The following is a 23,193-nucleotide window of genomic DNA, read 5'->3' as shown; positions in this document are numbered from 1 at the left end:
TTTTAGCAATATATTTTGACCATTTCATTTTTAAATAAAATTTCTGTATTGACTTTGATGAAATTTTTTTTAGTGAAACAAATTAAACTCACACAATGTCAATATTTTTAAATTAATTTAACACAGGTAAATAATTGGTAGTTTTATTAAAATCTAATTTTATTTATATAACCACTACTATGTAAACAGTTTATTTACAGAAATATTGTTTTGGTTGTGCTTAGATAGACCACCAGATATTTTCAAATCACATAATATTATGACAGAAAAATTATATAAATTAAATGAACTAAGTGACTTAAAGTTAATATAATACATACTATTCAATTTAAATTTATAAACTTTCTTTTGGAATTACATATTTTGAATATATTTAGTTAAAATTGGCAGTGATATTTTCAGTGGTATTTTACGAATACCTATCATAAAGATAATACAAATCGAAATGGTTAATAATATACAGGCCCATATGACTAAAAAACTGTTTTAATTTAAGCTAGAAATGCTGTTATGTTTACATATACTAGGTTTATTTGTAAAACTTATTTTAATAGTACTAAACCATCAATAAAATTTGAAAGTCGTCTGAGAATAGTATTTGTCATGAAATATGGGCCTAGTGAGTCGTCTATATGACATTGTGTCGGCGTCTTCCACGGTAGCGGCCATAGTTGGGGCGGTATCGTGGTCTGTGGGGCAAAGGCCTGCGCACAACAGCGTTAGGGACGGCCTCGACTCCAGCTGGCCGAGGGGCGTACCCCGTCGCTGGACCCGGGTTCCGTCGTTTACACACTACACATCTATAAAAAACAAACACATTTATTTATGACAGCGACACAGAAAATACTTCGCAACCAAATTATGAAATCAAACCGATAATCCAAATCATCATCACATTTGATTTATGATTTCTAAATAAAGTGTAGAAACTTATCTTTCAGTAATACTTATAGAACTACTTAATCGTTATTTTAATTCTTTCTCTAATATAAAGCGAGAAACATTAATGAAAAATGTAACGGTGTAAAAAGTAAAAGCAAGAAAAATTATTTCCTTCCATTCCTTTCGTTTCTTTAAGCGCACCATTTATTGAGAAAAGTTGCTGGCAATACCTTTTTGTTTGTTGCTGACAATAATATAGATCAGGCTACGACTGAATTACTGCTAGTTTATATAAAATGCTTATTTAATCTTTACCTGCTGACTTTAGATATTTGATCAACTTTTAGTGTTTGCTGTTCTGGGCGTGAGAACATTTTATTATCCTCGATCGTAGATAGCCAGTAGGAGATGGCTGTGGCGAAATAGTTACATCTTCCGAGGCCATTGCATTCTATGAAGGGACGCGTTCTGAAGTCCTGGAGACAGGAACCTGGCGATATCAGACTCTGACCTGACGCATCTGGGCCAGCTGTGTGCTGCAAAATGTATTGTTTGGTTATAGGGATCCCTTCTCTTTTATCAGAATTCTTATATTTCTAGGTATAATTATGACGCAAAATGGGCAAGGGGTAGACAGTCAGTATAAACTGCCTGCTTTGTACATAAAACAAATACAGTTTTGCCTTGAATTAAACCCAGAACTTACCAAAACAACTGAGCGATGGCTCTTGTTATGAAATATCTACTATACTGGACAACACTGCCAGAAAGCAGAAAGAGCTAGAAATATTAAAAATTTGTAGGGACACTAAAAGTTTGGAAATGCATATCCACACAATTCCTGGTCTCTCAAAAGTTATCGCAAGTGACATGCCATATAAGAAGCTTCCCTTCAGAGAAAGAATAAGGGTGACTTATGGTGACCCATTGCTGCGTACTACTGAAAATTTTGCTTACAAATAACACGTGACTTTTTGGTAAATTAATAATGTTGATTAGTGTTATGAATATGAATTACTTACCATTAAAAAGCTGTATCCCACCCATAATTCCTCCCATTCGTTGGGACAAGAAGGCGGTGTACTACTTTGACTGTGTAAAGCGATAGCTCTTGTTGGGGATTCACAAACTTGGCATCTGTAAGTAATGATTGTGTGGCCATTGAGTTCAGTTAATTATTACTAAGAATACAGAAGCTTTGTTACACTTGTAAATCTACCCTGATAACGAAACTTGGTTTGAAAACCAATACATATCTGCACAAATGTATTTTTTTTTCAATGTGCAATACACATTTGTTGTCGGTGTAAAGCTTTTCTAGAAAAGCGGTGCCGTTAACTAACGGCCGTTTAACATAATGTAAAAAAAACAAGCATTTTCGCTCGTCCAAGTTTCCATTCATTGTATTAATTAAATATGGGCACCGCTACACGGGAAAAACGTTGAACTAATGTTTATCACCGTTGTGATGGCCGTCATGCTCATTTGCACCGCTATTTGACGTTACGGTGACAACGTTCTCTAGAAAACCTACTCCGATGTTATTTATAGACAACGTATGGGTGACGTCACCCAACGTTAAATTACGGACGTTAGATAACGGCACCGCTTTCTAGTAAACCTAAGCTTAAGGAAAAAGGATCTATTAAACAGACAGTCCAGTGTCATATTATGTGGTTACATGTTGAAGTTATACTTCTTTAGGCGCGTTATGAAAAATTGATGAGAGTGAAATTTTACGATGCGCGCGCACCGTGACACATAATTAACAGAATGAAGTTAAAACAACATTCGAATAATAATAGAATTTATGTTACACTTAATGTAAGAGAATAATAATAAATATTTATTTATTTAATTTTTTAAATGTAAACTGAACTTAATTGACGACAATGACTCCTTTTCCAGTCTTTGATTATATTTAATTGTAATAAACTATTTGTATGCAATCAAAAACTATTTTTAATACAATTCCAAAGAAGTATAAGTTCTTACGCGTACATAAGTACACGCACCCTTTTTAGAAACAAATATTATTACCTCTTAAAATTTATATCAATCAACAATTTACATATTGACATATAAAAGAAATCCAAGAATTAAAACACTACCTGGAAATATATGATCCTACGTCTCTCGCTTGGATGGGTGTCATAGCCATCGGCATGGGCTCTGGTGTTGAAAGCCAGAAACTGTAGTCTTCTCTTTGAGCGAAATTACATACGTCGTTTAGATTGCAGAACATAAATGGCATAGTTGAGAATCTACGGAGACAGCTTCCAGGAGCACCTAAAAGAGAAATTATTATAACTACTGAGTTGGTAATTATGGAGTGGTAATGTAGGCGCCAGAAGCATGCTGCGGGAATTACAAATTTTTTATTATATGTGAAATGACAGGGATTATATATTATTATGTATTATATTACCTATATCTAATATATAAAATTCTCGTGTCACAATGTATGTTACCATACTCCTCCGAAACGGCTCGACCGATTCTTATGATTTTTTTTATGCATATTCAGAAATTCTGAGAATCGGACAACACCTATTTTTCATCCCCCTAAATGTTAAGGGTGGTCCCACCCTTAAATTTTTATTTTTTAGACAAATGTTTGTTTTTATTTTTTTATGATACAACATACAAAAATACTTACAGCCCTTAATTGTCACCCCTCTACGATCGACCCTTATTTTTTATTATAGTTGATAGTTATTTTTATTGATCTAAAGAAATGTTTTCTAGGAATGATATACATGGCCAAAAGACGTTTGCCGGGTCAGCTAGTATTATTTATAATACAAAGTTTACCAACGATCTTTCTGACGAACTTAACTATTCGCATATTAAACGTACTTGGAGCAAAGCTTATTCTGACCACGTACTTTGTTAATGTCAAATTTACTATATTTACTTACTGTAGGTATAATGCTCGATTCACGAGGACCCATGTACCTATTAGAGGTGACGTTTTATAAAATCTTTATATCGGGCAAACAAATTTTTAATACCCGAAAACAAAACTATTTAATAAATGCAATGCAAATGTTAAAATACGAAAGTGAACAAAAGCTATGAATGAAATGTAAGTCTGTAGAAGGAACAAGCAATTAGAAAATTTTAAAAGTTGTGCAAACGAACCTAAGTCTTGTCCATGTGCTTTGGCGTTGGCTATAATATGTATAAGTGAAAATCCATCCCACATTGGTGTTGTGCCGGCGGGACATTGGGGTACCATTCTTGACTGTGAATGTACCGTGAAGTAAAATCCACGCGATTTTGGTATCGGAGGTGGGGGTGCAGGTACACCTCGAGGCCCTGGAGTACCAGGTAAACCATCCACACCTACAGTACCCTTAAGCCCGATTCGACCCCGTTCGCCCTGAGGACCTGGCACCCCTGGTAATCCAATGCTACCTCTGTCTCCTAAGTGTCCTTTCATTCCTGGTATACCATTTTGACCAAAGTCTCCTGGCTTACCACTAAGACCAGGACGTCCTTCGTAACCTAACGGTCCCGGTTCACCAGGAGGACCGGGATTCACTTCCGAAGGTAAGACGACATCACCTTTGTCACCTTTCATACCTTTTATTCCGGCATATCCAGGAGGACCGGGTTTGCCGATGTCACCCCTTATTCCTTTTAATCCTTTAAGACCCTGCGGGCCTGGATAACCATCCCGCCCGAATTCTCCTGATTCACCCCGCTCTCCCTTAATACCGAAGAAACCTGGTTGTCCAGGGGCTCCTGTTTCACCTTTTGGACTTATAGCGAAACCCGGTTCTCCTACATTTCCTTTTAGTCCGTGAAAGCCTGGTCGACCTTCCATTCCTCGTGCTCCAGGTATACCCATGTTACCACGCCTTCCTGGGCGTCCGTCCATTCCTGGCATTCCTTTTGGTCCTCTAAAACTAAGTCCTGGTTGTCCAGGTTGGCCAACTGGCCCATCAACTCCAAAGTCCCCAGGAGCTCCTTTTTGACCCATATTACCAGGCCAACCAGGCAATCCATCTTTTCCAGGTAGGCCTGATTCTCCCCTTTCAGCATTTATTCCATCTAATCCAGGTAGTCCAGGAGGCCCAACTTCACCTATATATCCCTTTGGACCCTGTACACCTTCGAATCCAATTTCACCTTTAGCACCATTGTCACCTCGTTCGCCCTTTATACCGGTCCTTCCATTAAAACCAGGCTCACCAGTTTGTCCCTGAAATCCCGTCAAACCTTCCATTCCAAAGTCTCCAATGTCTCCTTTAGTGGCTGGAGAGAACGACCTAGGACCCATTTCTCCTTTAACTCCTTTTACCCCAGGAGATCCTCTAAGACCTTTTACTCCAGGAAAGCCCATGTCACCTGGAATTCCTGGAGCCCCCATTTTACCAGGTTCACCTTCCATACCAATGTCACCAGTAATGCCACTTTCACCAGGAATACCGTTAGGGCCCCGTTCTCCTTTGACACCGTCAAATCCATGGCGTCCTGGCGAACCTGGGTACCCTTGAAAGCCTTTATCTCCGATTTGGCCAAAATAGCCAGGTACTCCTCGCTCACCTATGGGTCCCTTGATCCCTTTAATTCCTAAGAATCCGGGAGTACCTTGACTACCTCTTTGACCTTTAACGCCGTCAAAGCCAGCCATATTTAAGCCAGAATCACCTTGATCACCCTTTTCCCCATTTAAACCGTATAGTCCAGGCCGTCCAGAAACACCGTTTAGCCCTGGTTCTCCGACATCACCTCTCATACCGGTTAATGCATCTTCTCCTTTTAATCCCTGAAGACCCGCCATACCTATATTACCGCTCCCGCCCTTGATCCCAGGTAAACCGTCAAGTCCTGAATAGCCTGGTTGACCAATATCGCCGGTTTTTCCTTTATCTCCGCGTACACCAACTATTCCAGTTCTCCCAGGCTGACCCGGATATCCTTGACCACCCGTTTCTCCACGATCGCCAGATTGACCGTCATTACCAGGTCTACCCATTAATCCCGGGAATCCAGGAAAGCCTACTGTACCACGTTCTCCAGTTGTGCCTCTAAAACCGATAGCACCAAACTCTCCCTTAGTTCCTTTCGGACCTGCGTCTCCGGGCAATCCATTGTAACCCTGAAGACCAGGTTCTCCAATAATTCCGATGGCACCCATAAATCCAGGATTTCCAGGCATACCAGGCGCTCCTTGTAGTGTAATCCCTGGCATTCCTTTACGTCCCTGCAAATGTTTAATTACCCATTAATTTACATAGCATTTACTAAACCAATCCAAAACAAAGCCATGTAGCAACAACTTCTTATTTTTGTCAGCTTAAAAAGGATTTTAGTACTGATTTAATGTCCGCATGTCCTCATGTCATGTTATTGTTTTTTTTTAAATCAAATATTTATTAATTGCTTTCTTTAAAAAACTACAATTAAATTTATCAATTAAAACTTTTTGTTCATATTTTTTTGTCTCGTGCCTGACATTTTTCTTTACTAGTAGATTCCAATTCCATTCCTATTAAAGTTATTCCTATATAGTATTTATGAAAAGTTAAAATAATTAAATTATTTACCTCGGAGTGTTGTAAATACTTAAGCATATTTAAAAATATAAATTAAACTACGTTCCTAATTTTAAACTTCTAACGAATACACATTACACGATACTTACTGAAGGTCCTGGTGGCCCCTGGGGCCCGCCATCACCGGCAAATCCAGTTTCACCCTTAGGGCCCATAGTCCCTCCAATTCCTGGGGATCCTGGATAACCTGGTTCACCAATATCTCCCATTTCACCTGGCAGACCATCTATACCTCTTTCTCCATAGATGATAGCTAGCCCCACTTCACCTCTTGAACCTTTTTTGCCTTTCTCTGCGCTAAATCCGTCGACTCCTTGTGGACCTGGTTTACCCGGCTCTCCAAATGGCCCTATATCTCCCTTTTCACCAGGAAATCCTCTGCTTCCCTCAGGCCCTTGCAGGGACACACCAGTGTCACCTATGTCACCTCTTGATCCTGGTATTCCATCATATCCACTCTCACCGATGTCTCCTTTTCTACCCCTTAATCCTAAAACATTAAATATATTAATTAGCATACCTACATGCTTGTTGTATGATTTCTTTAATATACTAATTTATGAAATTATATAATACCTTCCGGACCAAATGGTCCGATGTTTCCTTTTGAACCCTTTGAGTTAATCTCCGAACCAATAGCTTCCCCGCTCTCTCCTTTAAAACCATCATCACCGGGCTCTCCACGTTCACCCCTAATATTTTTTTTTGCAAAAAAGCACAAAATATCAAATAACTTCAGTTTTGGACCAAGAGTAATTTAAGGAGTATGTAAAAATATTCTATACCTATAGATTAGAAGTCAATAAAAAATTTGAGGAATGGAAGTGTTATGTCTACTCGAAGGTCATTTTGTTACAGGACTTTTTATTGCTTCTATTTTTGAATTTAGATTACTACTGAGTTTAGATCTATAAAAATAAATTAATTTTGAGTAATTTTACTAACTTTATGCCTTGCTCTCCTTTCTGTCCCGTCAAGAAGGCGTACGGTACATCGGCGTTTCGTCCAGGCCATCCAGGTGCTCCGTCGCGACCGTGAGTACCGTTGCGTCCAGGAAAACCAGGCAGACCGTCGTTGCCTGTCATGCCCTTAAGACCAGGCAGGCCATGGTCGCCAGGTGGTCCAGGCCATCCAGCATCTCCTGGCAGACCAGCATCTCCCAGAAATCCTGAAAATAACATTTGTAAAATTGTTCTTTACTACCATATAATTTGATATAGAATCGTAAATGGATTCGATTCATTACCTAGGGGTCCCTGTGGGCCTTTTTCAGCTAAAGTCAATGCGTACGGTGGGTTTAATAAACGCCCTTTTCGCCCTCTAAGTCCTTGTGGTCCAGCCATTCCAGATTGACCTTTATTTCCTTTTACTCCTTTTTGACCGGGAATGCCGGGATATCCAGGTAAACCTTTCTTACCCCGAGGGCCGGGTAACCCTTCATATCCAGGGAATCCTTTTTGACCAGAAAAGCCATCATCTCCTCTTTGTCCCTTAGGGCCCGGAAGACCTTTTGAATAAATTGATTATGAATAAAAAAGGATTTAATTATGATAGTAAATTGACAGATAAATAAAATTAAAATTTACCGGATTTACAGACAGGGCAGTCGTCTCCTTGTTCACCCCTTGTGCCATGAAGACCTGGTCGTCCAGGTATGCCTGGATCACCAGTGAAACCAGGTGGACCAGGCGGTCCATCTTCTCCCGGTGGACCAACTCCATGAACACCTCGTCCAGGAAAACCAGGTGGACCCATGACTCCATTATCACCTCTTTCACCTCTTAATCCTGGTGAACCATCAGTCCCAGGAGTACCATCTTCACCATAAGGTCCCACAACTGTAGCACCTTTAAAACCTTTAGGCCCCATAGAGCCCATCAATCCGGGTGACCCTTGAGGTCCTCGCTGTCCTGGTAAACCTTTAAAACCGTCGTTTCCTGGCTCACCTTTAGGAGATATACCCATCACACCTTCACGGCCAGGAAGACCTTTTATACCTGGTAATCCAGGCAGACCTACTATACCAGGTAGTCCAGGAGCCCCGTCGAGGCCAGTACTTCCTGTAGGACCGGGAGGACCTATTGGTCCTTGAGGACCCATGGAACCTGGTTTTATTGGTTCACTTAAAGTTTCGTCGTATATACCAGGCTCTCCCATGAAACCTTGTTCGCCAGGAGTACCAGCTCTTCCTTCCTCTCCTATTTCACCCGATAGTCCATCATCACCGTCTAAGCCCGCGTAGCCCGGTGCTCCTTTATCACCTTTAGGCCCAGCTGGACCTAGTACTCCTCTCACACCTGGCTTTCCTCTTGGACCATTTTCACCTTGGTCTCCTTTATATCCTTGAGCACCATGTAAACCATATGGTCCCTATTAAACGTTTCTATGGTTATTATTGAAATATCGTGTTTTTATTTTTAAATGTGCATTTTTCTACTTTTTATTATTTTCTTTAAATATAAAAAGAACTTACCGGTCTTCCTGTAGAACCATGTTCTCCTTTTATGCCCTTGACTCCCTGTTGACCTCTTGGACCCCTATCTCCTCTATTACCTTTGGCTAAAATTGTTATATTTTGCTGTACTTGTTGGATAAAAACTACTTGAGCTGGTCTTCCAGGTTCTCCAACTTCACCCTGATCTCCTTTTTCACCAGGTGAACCTACAACATCCTCACCAGTGTCACCTCTGTATCCTGGCACACCAGGGTTTCCCATTGGACCCTGCAATTAAAATTGAATTTATAAAATTCTAAATCGATATCCAACATATTAATATAAAAATGTATAAATCAAAAAGACCAACATATCAATTGAACATATAACCTGATCTCCAGTTTCTCCTCGGGGTCCACCATCTCCTATCCAACCCGTTGGACCAGGTGGGCCTGGAACTCCATGACGACCAAAGTCACCTTGAACTCCTTTCGCACCTTGTGAGTTTACACCTCCTTCACCAGCTAGACCCTGGGCTCCTTTCTCTCCGTATGGACCTGGTAGACCTCTATCACCAGGAATACCCTGGGGGCCTGGTAAACCTATGGCACCATCAACTCCACTGCAACCATCTAATCCAAACACTCCCCTGATACCCTCGAACCCTGGAGGACCCTAAAATTTCATTAGTGTTTTGTAGTCCTTACGTGGATTAATTCCAAATGGTTATTCCATTTCAATATTACTAAAGTACTCGTCATTTAATAAATCAATTTTCTTTAATTTTTGCATAGATAAATTAATTTACCTGTGGCCCAGTATATCCTCGTGGTCCATATGGTCCATCTGACCCCTGAAATAAATAAAAATGTAAAATGCGTTCTTAACAAATAATAATTAAACAAATATAAATTTATAAAGACAACTTACCCTTTCACCTTTGTCACCTTCGTCTCCTCTTTCACCTAAGTCCCCTAACTCCCCCATAATACCCATACGACCCTCTGGGCCATCATCTCCATATTCTCCTAGTAGCCCGGGTACACCTGGAGGACCCGGATCACCCCTATCTCCTTTTAATCCAGTGCAATCGCATCTTGTTTGGTTGCAGACAACCTGTTAATTATTATTATTTAAATTAATAAGCACGATGCAGTCTACGATCTAGATGCAGAAACGCGAAAGAATGAATGTTTATCACAGCTATAAACTCGTGAGGTGGCGAATTTTTTCACAAGTTTGGATGGACTGGTTAAATAGAACAATCACGCACAGATTAAGAGCCGATATCATGGATTTTTTTATTTCATTAATAAAGTAGGTAGCAAAATGTGTGAGCTCACCATCAGATTTGTCTACATGCATCTTAATCAAACAAGTTTAATATTAAGCCATGAAAGCAGAACGTCGTAAACAATATTTGATTGGGAACATTAAGTAAAACAATGAGCGTGCCTTATCATCGGGACCTCTGACACAGATTCCCGGAGTAAGTGTAAGACCATTGCACTTCCTACCACTTAGTAGAGCATATAAATCACTGATTAAAGAAAATTTAATGCAATATTTATTTTTCCTGCTTTAAATGGGTTTTATGAAACTTGTCCAAAAGCTTTATTTCACTTTAGTACTGCTCAATTATCACTAGGGTTATTTATCCAAAATAACAGTTTTTCTCATGTCACTAGTGATAGAAAAACCTACACGTGAACTACAACTGCTATTTGGGATTTAGTTTAGTTAGTTTAGTTTAGCTTAATCTTTAGTATTTTTTCTTTTTTTTTATACCCAAAAGTGGTTGTTCCTAATCTGTTTAATACTTTTAATATACTATGACATCATAAAATATTTGATTAGAAATAAATTGGTTACTAAAATGAACAAAGAAGTTAAAACATCAAGACGAAAATCACATAGAATTTCGTAGCTCATAAGCTAAGACGATCATTATTTTACTCAATGACTTCAACAGAACAATAATATGTAAGTAGGTCGATGATGTCACTTCAGCAAAACGATATAATAATTAAAAACACAATAAATACGTTGATGAGCTTTTGACATGACTTATTTTACAATTAATCGTTTGAGAATGACAGGTAACCTCCAATCATTCAGTTTTAAATACTCAAGAAAGCCAAAAGAAGCGGTCAAAATTAACGTCTTTTGTTAAAATAGTGAAATAATGTTGTTGAAGGAAATTTTACGAATTAAAAATTTAATAAAACAAGTTTAATTTTACAATACTTGTGGAAAAAAATAAAAAACAGAAAACAATATAGATAAAAACAATCCTTGATGCTGATTATATAATAAAATAAAATATATATCATGCTAAAATTTCAGTTCGATCGGTGCAGAACTTTTTGAGTATTTGAAGCGTACACAAACCAATATAACATTTTTATATATATAAAGAAGATATAATAAAACACTCGTAAATAATATATTTGTTTTAAAATCATTATCAAAACACGTGTAAGGATGACTTGATTATAAAAACATATATCATTAAATGAACTTTAATCTCCGTTGACATTTTAAGTTTTTTGTCTAGCAATAACAATTATTTATGTTAGTTTTGGTGTGATTTTCCCGACCGTCAGTGTTGGCCTAGTCGAGCGACTCTTAATGCCCCAAAGATCTTACGCTCGAATAACGGCTGTGCAATGCAATTTTTGTATGTGCACATTTAACACGCGTTTTGTACCGTGACTGCATACACCTTAAAGAACCCGGCATGCTTTAGTCCTGAAAATCTTCGGCGTATGTCAAACACAGAAAGCTATCTATCACAAACAGGATGTGGTTACAGTAAAGTACAGTTTAATCATCGAAAAACATGGAAAGAAATGGAAGCTTTAATTGAACTGTCAGGACAATTATTATTTATTTAATTAAATGTAGTTCTTAATATTTCATTACATATTTAAACACTCCATATTTGCCGATCTCTACGGAGAATAGAGCAAGTGTCATCGCAATTTATTAAGAAGGCGTTTCAAACGATATCAATTTACATTTGTAACGAGTTAAATTCGTTTAAGGACACTATTTGATAGAGTCATATGTTTTAGTGTTCTTGCAATCAAGGTTAATTCTTGTTTATGAGTTTGTGGTATACTTCTGGAAAACGTATTTCGTTTATAATAAATAGTTTGTTTGGTAATAGTTTAATTGACACGAGTACATATTCCGGGTAATTCAACTTATATTTTTATTATCATTACCTGCGAGTATAACACATACAGAACGCAATATATTGCGTAAAATCCTAGGACCGAAAAGGACCGATCATGGACTATCCGAAAATACACCGAAATAAAAGAATTGGTAGCCAGCCCAACATTAGAGGTGAATACAAGGCCCATCAACTACGTGGGGCGCCTTGAGCGCTTGGGCAGGATCAGTAAAGGCATATCTAAACCGGCCTACTAGTCGGGAAACAGTAGGCCAGCCCTGGTACAGTTGGAATGTTGGTGGAGGAGGACCTGCTGAAAATCAGCAGTCACACAGCGTGCGCTGGAATTTCTCGATTCGGACATTTTGGGTCCCAGAGCCGGCGGAGTTAGTGTAAGTGAGATTGTGTAAATCTCAATTTATACTTGTGAAACTGGAAGGCAGCTTTAATTATCAGTTTTAACTATCCTAGATAAATAGAGGCCTGGATTTAGGGGAGGGCGATCGGGACCCCGGGCTGTAGCCTCCACAGAATAGACTTCGAAAAAGAAAACATTTAAATTCTAATTACTAAACCACATTGTCTTTGATTTTTTTTGCCGTTTAACCTACAGTACTTTGTACAACTATGATGTTATTATTCTTAGGTATTAACAGAAATCATTGATCTCGACTGAATATATAGACTATATTATATGGTTTTTTTTTGGGGCTGGTGTTCGAACTTTGTTGTCCCGAGGTCTAGCTCATAATCCGGACACGGATAAATAGAGCTTACAAAGGTAGTAAATTTGTTACGTAGCTGTCTACGAAACGCTACGATCTATTTACGATACCCAAAAATATATTTAAAAAAATCAACTTAGAACATGAGTTTCCTTGAAACTCCATTTATTGATGCATGCATTTTGATTGTGAAGTAATTTAAACATCATTTGAATCTAAGGACTATATATCACCGAAACAAATGACGTTATCTTAAATTAGTTTATTGTTTTGCGTCTAGGCATTTGTGTTCATGATGCTACTATGATATTTATTAACGCACTTAGTCCATTGCACTAAAGCTTGACAAATGTAAATTTAATTATGTAATGTACCTTACACGTGTAACGCTCTGTAGATACAATATGTAAAAAAATAGTGCTGGGAAGACACCAAATATATAATTATATGTTTGTTTTATTTTCAGTTTTATGTATGAGCAATTGACTATCACGGAAAATATGGTTTGTTCTCTTGGGATTCAGGGAAAATAAATCCAAGAAAGTAAGTATTAAATTAAACTAGATATACCAAAATTTTAAAATTATGTACAATGGTGTCAGCCATTGTGTAAATGTACTAATGTAGTTCATAAATTAAATACTTAATGAATAGATATGAAAGCTTTGGTCTGTTACGGATACGTTGAACTGCAGAAACATAATTATATTTTTTTTTTTATGGCTCTGGCACGATATGTGCATTAGCCAGCGTCAAGTATAGGATTTTTTATAATTCGTGCTTGTCTTTAGAAATTCGACCGTGTCCTCCATGTACGGTTTAGGCACTCGCCCGGTACCGCACAACCCTCCAAAAGGCCGAGAACAAATTTAAATTAAATAAAAACTTGCCCTCGAACCGGGAATCGAACCCAGTACCCCTCACCTAGCTGCTGAAAAAATTATAGATTTAAGAGAAGCCCTCTCTTGTTTATGACCAGCTTTGGAAGTACATAGATACAATTATGATAAATCAATCGTATTTAATTAGTTCTTTGCTACTATGTCACATATTTTTCAGTGCGAACAGCGCTTCCTGTGGCGTGGGCGCTGTCAGTGTGCGTTCTTCCGGTTGACGCGTATTCTCAGGGACGCAAAAATGTTGCGATTAAGCACCTAGTTTTATAAATTTATAGACTTAAAATCGCTGTAGAAAATAATAAATGAAATGAGAATGAAACTCGATTTATCAGTTAGTCGGACAATTCACAGTAGCCGTAATTTCTTTTATTATTCATAGTTTAACTTACTCGTCTAATAATAGATATATAGTGTTTATTGCTAAATAATATTTTATTATTTATTTACTTACCTTACGGTATGAATAACATTTAAAAACATTGTTTATTATTAGATCAATTTAAATTTGAAACAGACACGTTGTTTAAAGCGTATTAAAAGGTTGCATGTTATTAGATCTATAAATTAAATATATACTTGACAACAGAGTTCATTTCTTTTGTCCATTCGAAGCCGTCATTTCTAAGAATCCGCTATGAAATGCAGGCAATGCGAAATTCACAAATACCGATATGGACACGCGTCTAACAAACCCAAACATAACAACCACGTTTAAAAAGGATGATATTTAAACAATAAAAGCTATTATTATTATTTTTAAGACACGTCTTTGTTGTATATTTTTACCAAATTTTACTGTAATTTGTGAAATGACATCTCTTAGTTATTTACTATTATATTTAATTTTTAAAAAATGACTTTATCTGTATCTGTAACAGTTACGAGATATATTTTTCTGTGGCAATAGTTTTAACAAGTTATTATTATAAGCGAAACTGACAGCATGTTTATGTCGTATTGCATTGTTGAAGTCAGACTATGAAACAACACTTGATAAGAAACATATTCAGCTTAATTGTCTTTATCAAACATAATCATCACATACATTGCGTTGATTGCATCATGAATAATTCTGCTGAAATAATTTCAAATTCATCGGGTAGAATCATTACCGAATTTTTTTATGAATTATGTCATTAATGATTATAACATGTGGTAGGTATCAAAGCGATTATAGAACGCATGATTCATTGGTTGCAATTCATGGAACGGGCTGGATAAACAATCATGGCAGTGTCCCAGGCGATAACAGCCATTTGCACATCCCGCAACGAACGTCCCGTGCCTAACTTCATATTTCTTTCGGCCTTTGTTTAAAACGATACCCATAACGTATATGTGTAGGTAACTAGAGTCCTTCTGGATGAATCCTTATTTATTGTTATTGTGTAACGACACATATTGTGTCTAATATAAACCTGGTATTGGTTATTGGGTAAAAACTTTTTAATATGAGCAATTAATAACACTTTTTCAACGGATATAAGCATGAATGACGAATGAAACATGTACAGAAATATGTCTGGCCCATGGCCCGTTGGGAGGTGGAAGGTTACGGTCGTTGATTTGGTTACAATGTAAACTCTATGGCGTTATTAATTAAATATTTCGTTGTATAGTAAAGTGTTTTCCTTTTAATATTTTCTTCGTCATAGTCATATTATATTAGTCACCTACCTATCGAAACGTGGAGTCTGTACATTAATAAACGTTTATTTTCGTTGCATTATAACTAATAAAACTATGTCAAAAAAGCAGAGCAAACTCAGATTTACGATCGGTTTACTGGAATCTGGTGACCCCGGTAACTCGTAAACGTGCTCCCGATACACAATGTGAGTTGTACTTGCAATGTGACTTAATGCTACAAAAATAGACTACCTAGCTATAAATCTGAATCTACTATCGTCAATTTTATAACAAATCACGTGAATTATAATTATTATAGTTATATTTACATAAATCAAGGCTTGTATTTTATTTAATGAAAACGAGAATATAAGAGATCCTGCTGGATTGATTGTTGCTTTGTAGTTTTAAATTCTTTGTTGCGATACGTAAAATCGAACAGCTACATAACAGAAAAAGAAAAGCGTATTTTAAAGTAAATGGAAGCACCTACGTACAACGTTTAGTTACAATACTACGCGTAGTTTCCTACACAAACATATGGAATTGCGCTGTCAAAACCTAAGATTGTCATATTGACGTAAAGCATTAAGCCCTCTGATCAGATTGCTGTCAAATATATTGATTAATTAAATATCATGAACTAATAAAGCTGGTTCTGTTAATTTTATAAAATTTAATCACGAATAAGTTTAGGAATCCTAAATGCAAACAACTGCAAATATAGTTTAAGAATATAACCGTATATTAATGTGCCTTTTGTTGCAGTACTGAAACTATTGACCTATTTTACGTAACTGGAAGTAAGCAATAACTTTCAGTGCAGCTATAAACTGCAAGTTGCAAAATGGCTAACCTATTCTATATAATTTACTCTATGCATCTTTGTCGGTGGTTTTAATTGTACAGCAACTTGTCACTGTTGACGCAAATTACTCTTTTTTTAAAGATTATATTATAATGTACATAGATTTATAAATTTACTTTTTGGTTGCTTATGGCTAGGCGTAATAACTCCATTCTAAATAAAGCCATGAACTGTGCAATTCGGTGACTTATTTCCGTGCTTTTATTTCTAGCGACGATTAAAAATGGGAATCATAGTGTAACATCCTCTTGAGTTCAATGTTCTGTACGGCAAGGCGATAAAACAGCGACTCATGAATTGAAGCGAACATTGACAGGACGATTCACCCCGGAATTAAGTTACGGATAGCGACGAACAATATATAACTTATAATATCTTAGCTATTATATTTAACTATCCTTTATGGCGTTATAAAGTTTATTAGTTGAATATAAACTCCTGTATAGATGTATAATATCATACAACAAATTTAGTAGTTTGTTTGTTGTTGGGTAACATGTTTCATTGCGATTATATTTATTTAAATATCAGTATATAATTCCATACTACTAAATACTTAAGACGTAATATAATTTAAATAGCGCTTTGAACTTTAGTGATAACATTGTACTGTCCTAAATCAAATTCATTCTAAAATTGTTATCTGCCATGATATGGTAATAAAATTTTAATTATTTCGGCAACAATTGCAAAAATTGTGTTAAAATAAACGACAAGTTGATAATACGCTTCCTGTGCGCTTGATAAGGGATCCTGCTGTCGCGACCCCGTTACGAAAGTTTCAATGGACACTGATTTTGACCTATTTCAATCGAGATAGCCTACTCTAAATTAAGTTTTTAGAATTAAGATTCATTTTGAAAATTTTAGTCACTCTATCATTGGGAGTGTTCAAGTATTACGGAACGAATTTTGGGGGGGTCCTTTTGTAAAACGTTACAATGCGGGGCGGGGATTGAATTACGCGTTATTATTAATATTATTTTCGACTTTCCAGTACTTTACACCACATAATGGTAACTTTTAGGTATAAAGAGTCACTAGGTGGTCACGAAACGTTTTACTATACCTACTTGGGTACAGAAAAACGTTACACGGGGGGAGGGGTCAATAATCTCCAAAAAATGTGTGTCGTTATATCTTATAGAAAATTAATTTTCTATCTACGTAACATAATTATTTTTTATAATAATATATATTTTAGTGCGTAATTAGAGGCAAGCGATACAAAATCGACCTAAGGAGACCAAAAACATTAAAGCATCAATCAGTATGTTTAAATTATTTACATTTTCAATGCAGTATATAATAAACACTATACATTGAAATAAATTACTAACCTTAACATAAACTAAAATATATTATTAAAAGGGGGACTCCTTTAGGCAAGGTTCTGAAGATACTGGCAGCGTGCCCCTTTGAATAGCTAGACTAATTCTTTGTCCGAGGTAGCTGCCAGATCTTCCTTCTCCTGTGATGTCGACTAACCTTTTTGATATTTCTTTAAAAAGCCTTAATAGCGCTAGCACCCCACGGACCAAGGGTCTCGACACCGAATGGGAAAAAATCATATTCTGAGCCTAGACCCCTGTATTTGCATGCTTAAACACTTAATAAACACTTAAATGGCTATACAACTAGAGCTAATGGTGCTACAAACTTTGAGGTCTGGGCCTCAGACTTCTGTATCTGTTTTGTCATCATTTAATTTACGAACTACAAGTAGCTCAGCTTTTTATGCCTGAAACACGCCGTCGACTTATTCAAGAGAGGCAATGGCATTCCGGTTTCCTCACGATGTTTTCCTTCACTGTATGCGCACATAGACAGAAAGTAAATAGTTATAATTAGCTGGAAACAAAGCTGGATTCCAGCTTGTACTATGGATTTAATAACTCTGACTGCCAAAAGTTTGAGGTCTATGTATAGTCAACAATATCAATTTCTCAAATTGCTGCACATTCTAGTTTAAATTCCTATGAATTCCCATTTTTTACATAATATTTTTATACGCTACGGTACATACTACGCTTGAGCCCATTCTTGGTCAAAGTGGCAGTATTTTTGTTAATTAGATAAATATTATTCTTTCTACGCTTCTACTTAATACAAATAAAGGTTAGATACTATTTAGTTTATTATAAATAATATATTTCCCAATTCCTACAATGAGTAGTGTGGTCGTAGGTTCGATCGCCGGCTATTCACCACTGGACTTTCTTTCTATGTACGCATTTGACATTCACTCGAACGGTGAAGGAAAACATCGTGAGGAAACCGGTTTGCCTCAGACCTAAAGACGACGGCGTGTGTCAGGCGCAGAAGTCTGACCACCTACATGCCTGTTTGATTGACAAATAATCATGAAGCAGATACAGAAATCTTAGGGCCAGACCTAAAAATGTTGTAGCGCCACTGATTTATTATATTTGTATATATTTCCCAATCCAGGTATGTTTAAGTACAGTAGACAACTTTGGCATGTTAATTGAAACGATTTAGGTCACTGGATTTATTTTCTCTATAAGGATGTAAAAAATCATACAAATCTTATTTAATTTCTAGTCAGTTCTAACTAGTAAAGCTTGGTGCTACTTAAAGCATTAACAATAGAGATGGCTCAAACTTACTATTATTATTTATAAAGTTTAATTATTGTAACATTTTGAACTGGTAAAACAAGCGAAGGTTGCCACTGTATATTATCAAGCACAATTTGGTCTTGTCGCTAAATTTATCAGAGGTTACAACCTTTAGTGTCGTAAATTTTATTTAAATGATAAGATATTTTTTGGTACTAACACAATCATTACTGAGAATTTTCGTATCCGTAAAAGCATTTGTGAACATTTGGCATGCTTATATTGATTCTGTAATGGTAAATTATTTTAATTAGGAAACCCGCTACAATAACTACAATATTTATTGTATAAAATAATATTGTATTACAGTAAATTTTTTTTTTTTTAATAAAATTAAAAAGTAAATTACTTGTTTTTAACTCGTCTATTAAATTTCAAAGTTATTCAAATAATTCAAAAACCATTTAATCATATAGGTAACACATTGTACACTTATGACTCGTCAATAAAGAGATTTATTAATGTAAGTAATTCAACTAAATGACAATATTTGAATTTTCTCGTCTTGTAATCATACTGGATTATTACTACATATTTAATTTGACTTGATTATAAAACATTTTCAACGTTTCTCATGCTTTGTAGCGCGCATGATGTAGATTTGACTGAATTGTTTCGAACAGTGTTGTTATTATAAGAAGAAAGTCATGGATGAGTCCCTGTATCATGGCTATTTAAACGAATGCAAATTCATATAAATTTTACGCAAGTTTCATAGATGTTGACTATTGACTAGTAGAACAAACCACATTTTATTACCAAGAGGTGAACTGTATTATCTTCATCCATACTAATATTGTAATGAGAGAAGTTTTGTTTTCATAAATTATTTCACCATGATAATACAACATTCGTAATAATATTAATAGTCAATTTATTTCGAAAATATTTATGAAAACAATGTCCGTGTGAATCAGTGGTTATTTTAGGCTTAATAAATGAATCGGCATTCATCAATGAAATGTTTATGCTAATTTGTAATTACTAAACTTTAAGCTGTTTTTTTAGGTCACGAGGGCGGATAATGATAAAAATGTTGTTGCCACTTGATATGTACCGAATAAAAACGTTAAAAGATAATAGAGCAAAGGTTACCGTAACACCAGATTGTCTAATGAACACATTTATAATCTTGAAATATAGTTCACTTGATAACTTAACAGAAAAATTTATTTGAGTATTCGGACCAATTATAAAACACTTCCTTAAAACAAAATCATTCACGCAAATTGGAACGCAAATTCCAGTTGAATTTTTTTATATTCTATAAATAAATAGATTGGTTAAGCAAATTTTGCCAAACATAATCAGAAATTCAATATTATAATTCGTAGAAAACAATTGCAATGTATTTGCCATTTTTGTTAAAAATTTTATCAGATTTAGATCAAAGGTCGAAATATGATGTAGACCAAAAATTTAGTTAAAATTGCTTCAATCATACGGATTACTAGTGTACTATTAGTTATTCCTAAAATATATTGGAAATGTAATATAACAATGTACTTAAGAAAACCATAAATTATAGGTATATAAAGGATAGGATTTTGTCAGTCATTTCAGAATCTATGTTATTACATCCGGCATGGGCAGTAATATAGGCTCAACTATAAGTTGTTTGGATTTTCTTGCTCTCTTCGATATTAACGCGTAACGGTCGTAGCGCTACTCTCTGAGAACAATTATGTTAATAAAATATTGATTTGATTGTTGTATAGGGTGAACATTTTTTTATATTCAAATGGTATTCAAGTAAAAAGGTATCTTAACATACGCATTTATAATAAAATAACGATTACATAATGCTTCAACGTATCTCCTCATCATACTCTAAAACTATGTTATCTGTATTATTACCATTAATTAAGTAAAAATTATTATACAAAAGATAAAGAACTGTGTCTCCATAAACTTTATTAATAACAAAATATAAACGTCAAGATAGCTTTACATACCTACACGCTATAACAGATTATTAAAATTTTATACTATTCATATAAACAATATCAATTAATACTGATTAAACTTATATTGAATTACGCTTTTACTACAACAACGAAAAAAGCTTTTACTACGGCGGGAAATCAAATGAGCCAATAGTATTTTTCTATATAGTACTATGTACATTTTAATGTATTTAAGTAATATTTGGAAAAAATTCTAGTCTATTTATGTTTACTTAACAGTTGCGTTTAAGCGTTTGTGAAAATTTAATATTGGCGCAAAACTAAAACACTAATATATATTATTGATAGGCAATAAATATAGGATAGTTCCTATATCTAGTCCTATAACTATTACTCGTAGTCGATTATGATACGTTTAAGAAAATATCTATGATAATTACTTTACACAAGTGTAAAGTGTAATTGCCGTATAGGTTTACATAGAAAATGCCTCAGAACTACATCCGGTCCAAAGGAACTTAGCTTTTGGCTAATGACAATTGTCATTTAGACGTCAAACTTAGAAACAAGATCTGGCTGTATGGACTAAAGTCCTTTGCCTTTCCCATTAGGGATGAATTAATATCATCATCATCATCATCATCAAACTTAGACTTGCGAGACCGTTAATTCTTGTGTAGTCATTGGAAATAAAAAAACCGAAAATGCAACTTGAATCGTATACGAAAAAACGCAATGTATATGTATCAAAGAAAATTAGTATATTCTAGATGAAAACCGAAACAAGAGTTCTAATTTCACGTCTGTATTGTAGTCTATTTAACTTTTAAATAACTGACAGAGAGGTTTATGTAGAGTTTAGAGGTATATAGAGTGAGCTGTCTAATTATGTTAAATGTGAGAAGCCCGTAAACGAACTACTTATTCTACCCTTACCTATGTAAATTACTAATTTGTAATAGCAATCACTAAATAAATAATAAATGTGATAGTATATTTGTTTATTTTCTACGGATTTATGCTTAAACAGGTGAATCGATAGTGCATAGATAGATCTTAAGAATTTAGTGAGTGTTTGTGTTACGCCTAAGTACAGTGAAAAATTCACATCACAGCTACAGAAATAAATTTTGGTGTAGTAAATCGCAGTCCATTTGTTCACCTAATAATAACTTTCTAACAATAAAAATACTAAGTATGTAAAATGTTTTGACAAAAAGTTAACGATTTTCATATAGGTATTTTAACGGATATAAAGTGAATAATATAAATAAAAATGTGTTTATTCATTATTTTATGCATGTCAATGTGTAATATTTGGGAACCCTATTAAGTTATAAGGTACATAATATGTACTTAAAGACGAAGCCACAACTAGATGAAACGTAAGTATACATATCTACATTAGGCGGCAAAGAACCTTAAAAGTTGAATTTTCTATCTGTTATCAAATAATATCTACTCCAAACCAAATTGATTAAATTTAATACATATACAGCTTGAATTCGGTACTACGTAGATTGATACGAATTGATCCTAACTTATGGCCGATTTACATTATCTTAGTGTTTAGGAGAGTGCTTTAGTACAACTTGAAAGGCAAGTTCTTTAGCGTAGCGTTTACATGTTTCAACTAAAGTACTATCTTAAAGCACTCTCCTAAACACTAAGATAATGTAAATCGGCCTTTATTCCGACTATGTCTCCCGTATGGAAACACCAAGGTATTGATGAAGTAATGGAGTCACAATTAGCGTTCAATCTCGTTTCTGAATCTTACTTGGTAACGACATCAACGAGATATCGAAATAATAAATCTATAAAATAAACAAGAAAATACATCTGAATTATCTGTAACACAAATCAGAAAGTTCTTTAAATATATAAATAGCTTTATCTGGATAAAGAAAAGTTAACATATTATTAAAACTCGTCTATATCTGTTAAAAACAGCTAAAAGAGTAGCCAAAAGTCATTATTAATTATAACATAATAGTAATTCCTGTTCGTAGAATCTTTTTGCATTTTTCAGCACTCATAATAACGCCCATGTGCACATTCATATAAACAAAGTTACATACTGTTATATGTGGATATTACACAGACTACAACCACTTTTTGAAAGGGGTTTGAAACGTTGCAGATTTGACTTTGAAATCCTTACATTGTGGTCGGGCTTTATCAAGGCTTTTATAACACGACTATGTACTATCTACACTTAATGTTAAAGAATCTTCATCTAAAAATCAGCAATAGTTAAGCGTTGTTGTCATCTTTTGGGTGATTTTTTTTGAAAATAATTACAATATTACTTACAGCTGTAGTTTGAGTTGGTATCCATAGGAGAAGAAGAGAAACGGGCACAAAGAGGCGCGCACGCGCCGGGCCCGACATGGCTGCGCCACACTACTGCCGCGCGCCCTCAGCGGGTGTCACCGGGTGCTGAGATGCCGGGGGGT

General features: G+C 35.5%; 1 protein-coding gene across 1 annotated transcript; it reads right to left on the bottom strand.

The window, feature by feature from the left end:
* Positions 1–131: 131 nt before the first annotated feature.
* Positions 132–23,181, bottom strand: LOC125056850 (collagen alpha-1(IV) chain). The gene is made up of 15 exons (XM_047660163.1): positions 23,051–23,181; positions 9,814–9,999; positions 9,692–9,736; positions 9,274–9,558; positions 8,923–9,171; positions 8,036–8,819; positions 7,696–7,956; positions 7,395–7,617; positions 7,026–7,141; positions 6,539–6,939; positions 4,027–6,097; positions 2,994–3,171; positions 1,905–2,019; positions 1,198–1,418; positions 132–800 (listed from the first exon to the last, which is right to left on the bottom strand). The coding sequence occupies exons 1-15, from the start codon at positions 23,126–23,128 to the stop codon at positions 629–631; spliced, it is 5,385 nt and encodes a 1,794-aa protein (XP_047516119.1). The 5' UTR covers positions 23,129–23,181; the 3' UTR covers positions 132–628.
* Between the last annotated feature and the right edge of the window lie 12 nt (positions 23,182–23,193).

Source organism: Pieris napi, chromosome 15 (assembly GCF_905475465.1).
Source record: "Pieris napi chromosome 15, ilPieNapi1.2, whole genome shotgun sequence".
Classification (NCBI taxonomy): domain Eukaryota; kingdom Metazoa; phylum Arthropoda; class Insecta; order Lepidoptera; family Pieridae; genus Pieris; species Pieris napi.
The sequence above is the reverse complement of the archived record's forward strand: the minus strand, read 5'-3'. Positions and strand labels throughout refer to the sequence as shown.

What these genes read in the sequence shown, in the direction of transcription:
- LOC125056850 (XM_047660163.1), bottom strand. Translation starts at nt 23,128, where the DNA reads ATGTCGGGCCCGGCGCGTGCGCGCCTCTTTGTGCCCGTTTCTCTTCTT. An exon ending in GAGGATATACTGGGCCACAG is followed by an intron (nt 9,559 to 9,691) that starts GTAAATTAATTT and finishes ATGAAATTTTAG; the next exon opens with GGTCCTCCAGGGTTCGAGGG. An exon ending in AGGCCCACAGGGACCCCTAG is followed by an intron (nt 7,618 to 7,695) that starts GTAATGAATCGA and finishes TGTTATTTTCAG; the next exon opens with GATTTCTGGGAGATGCTGGT.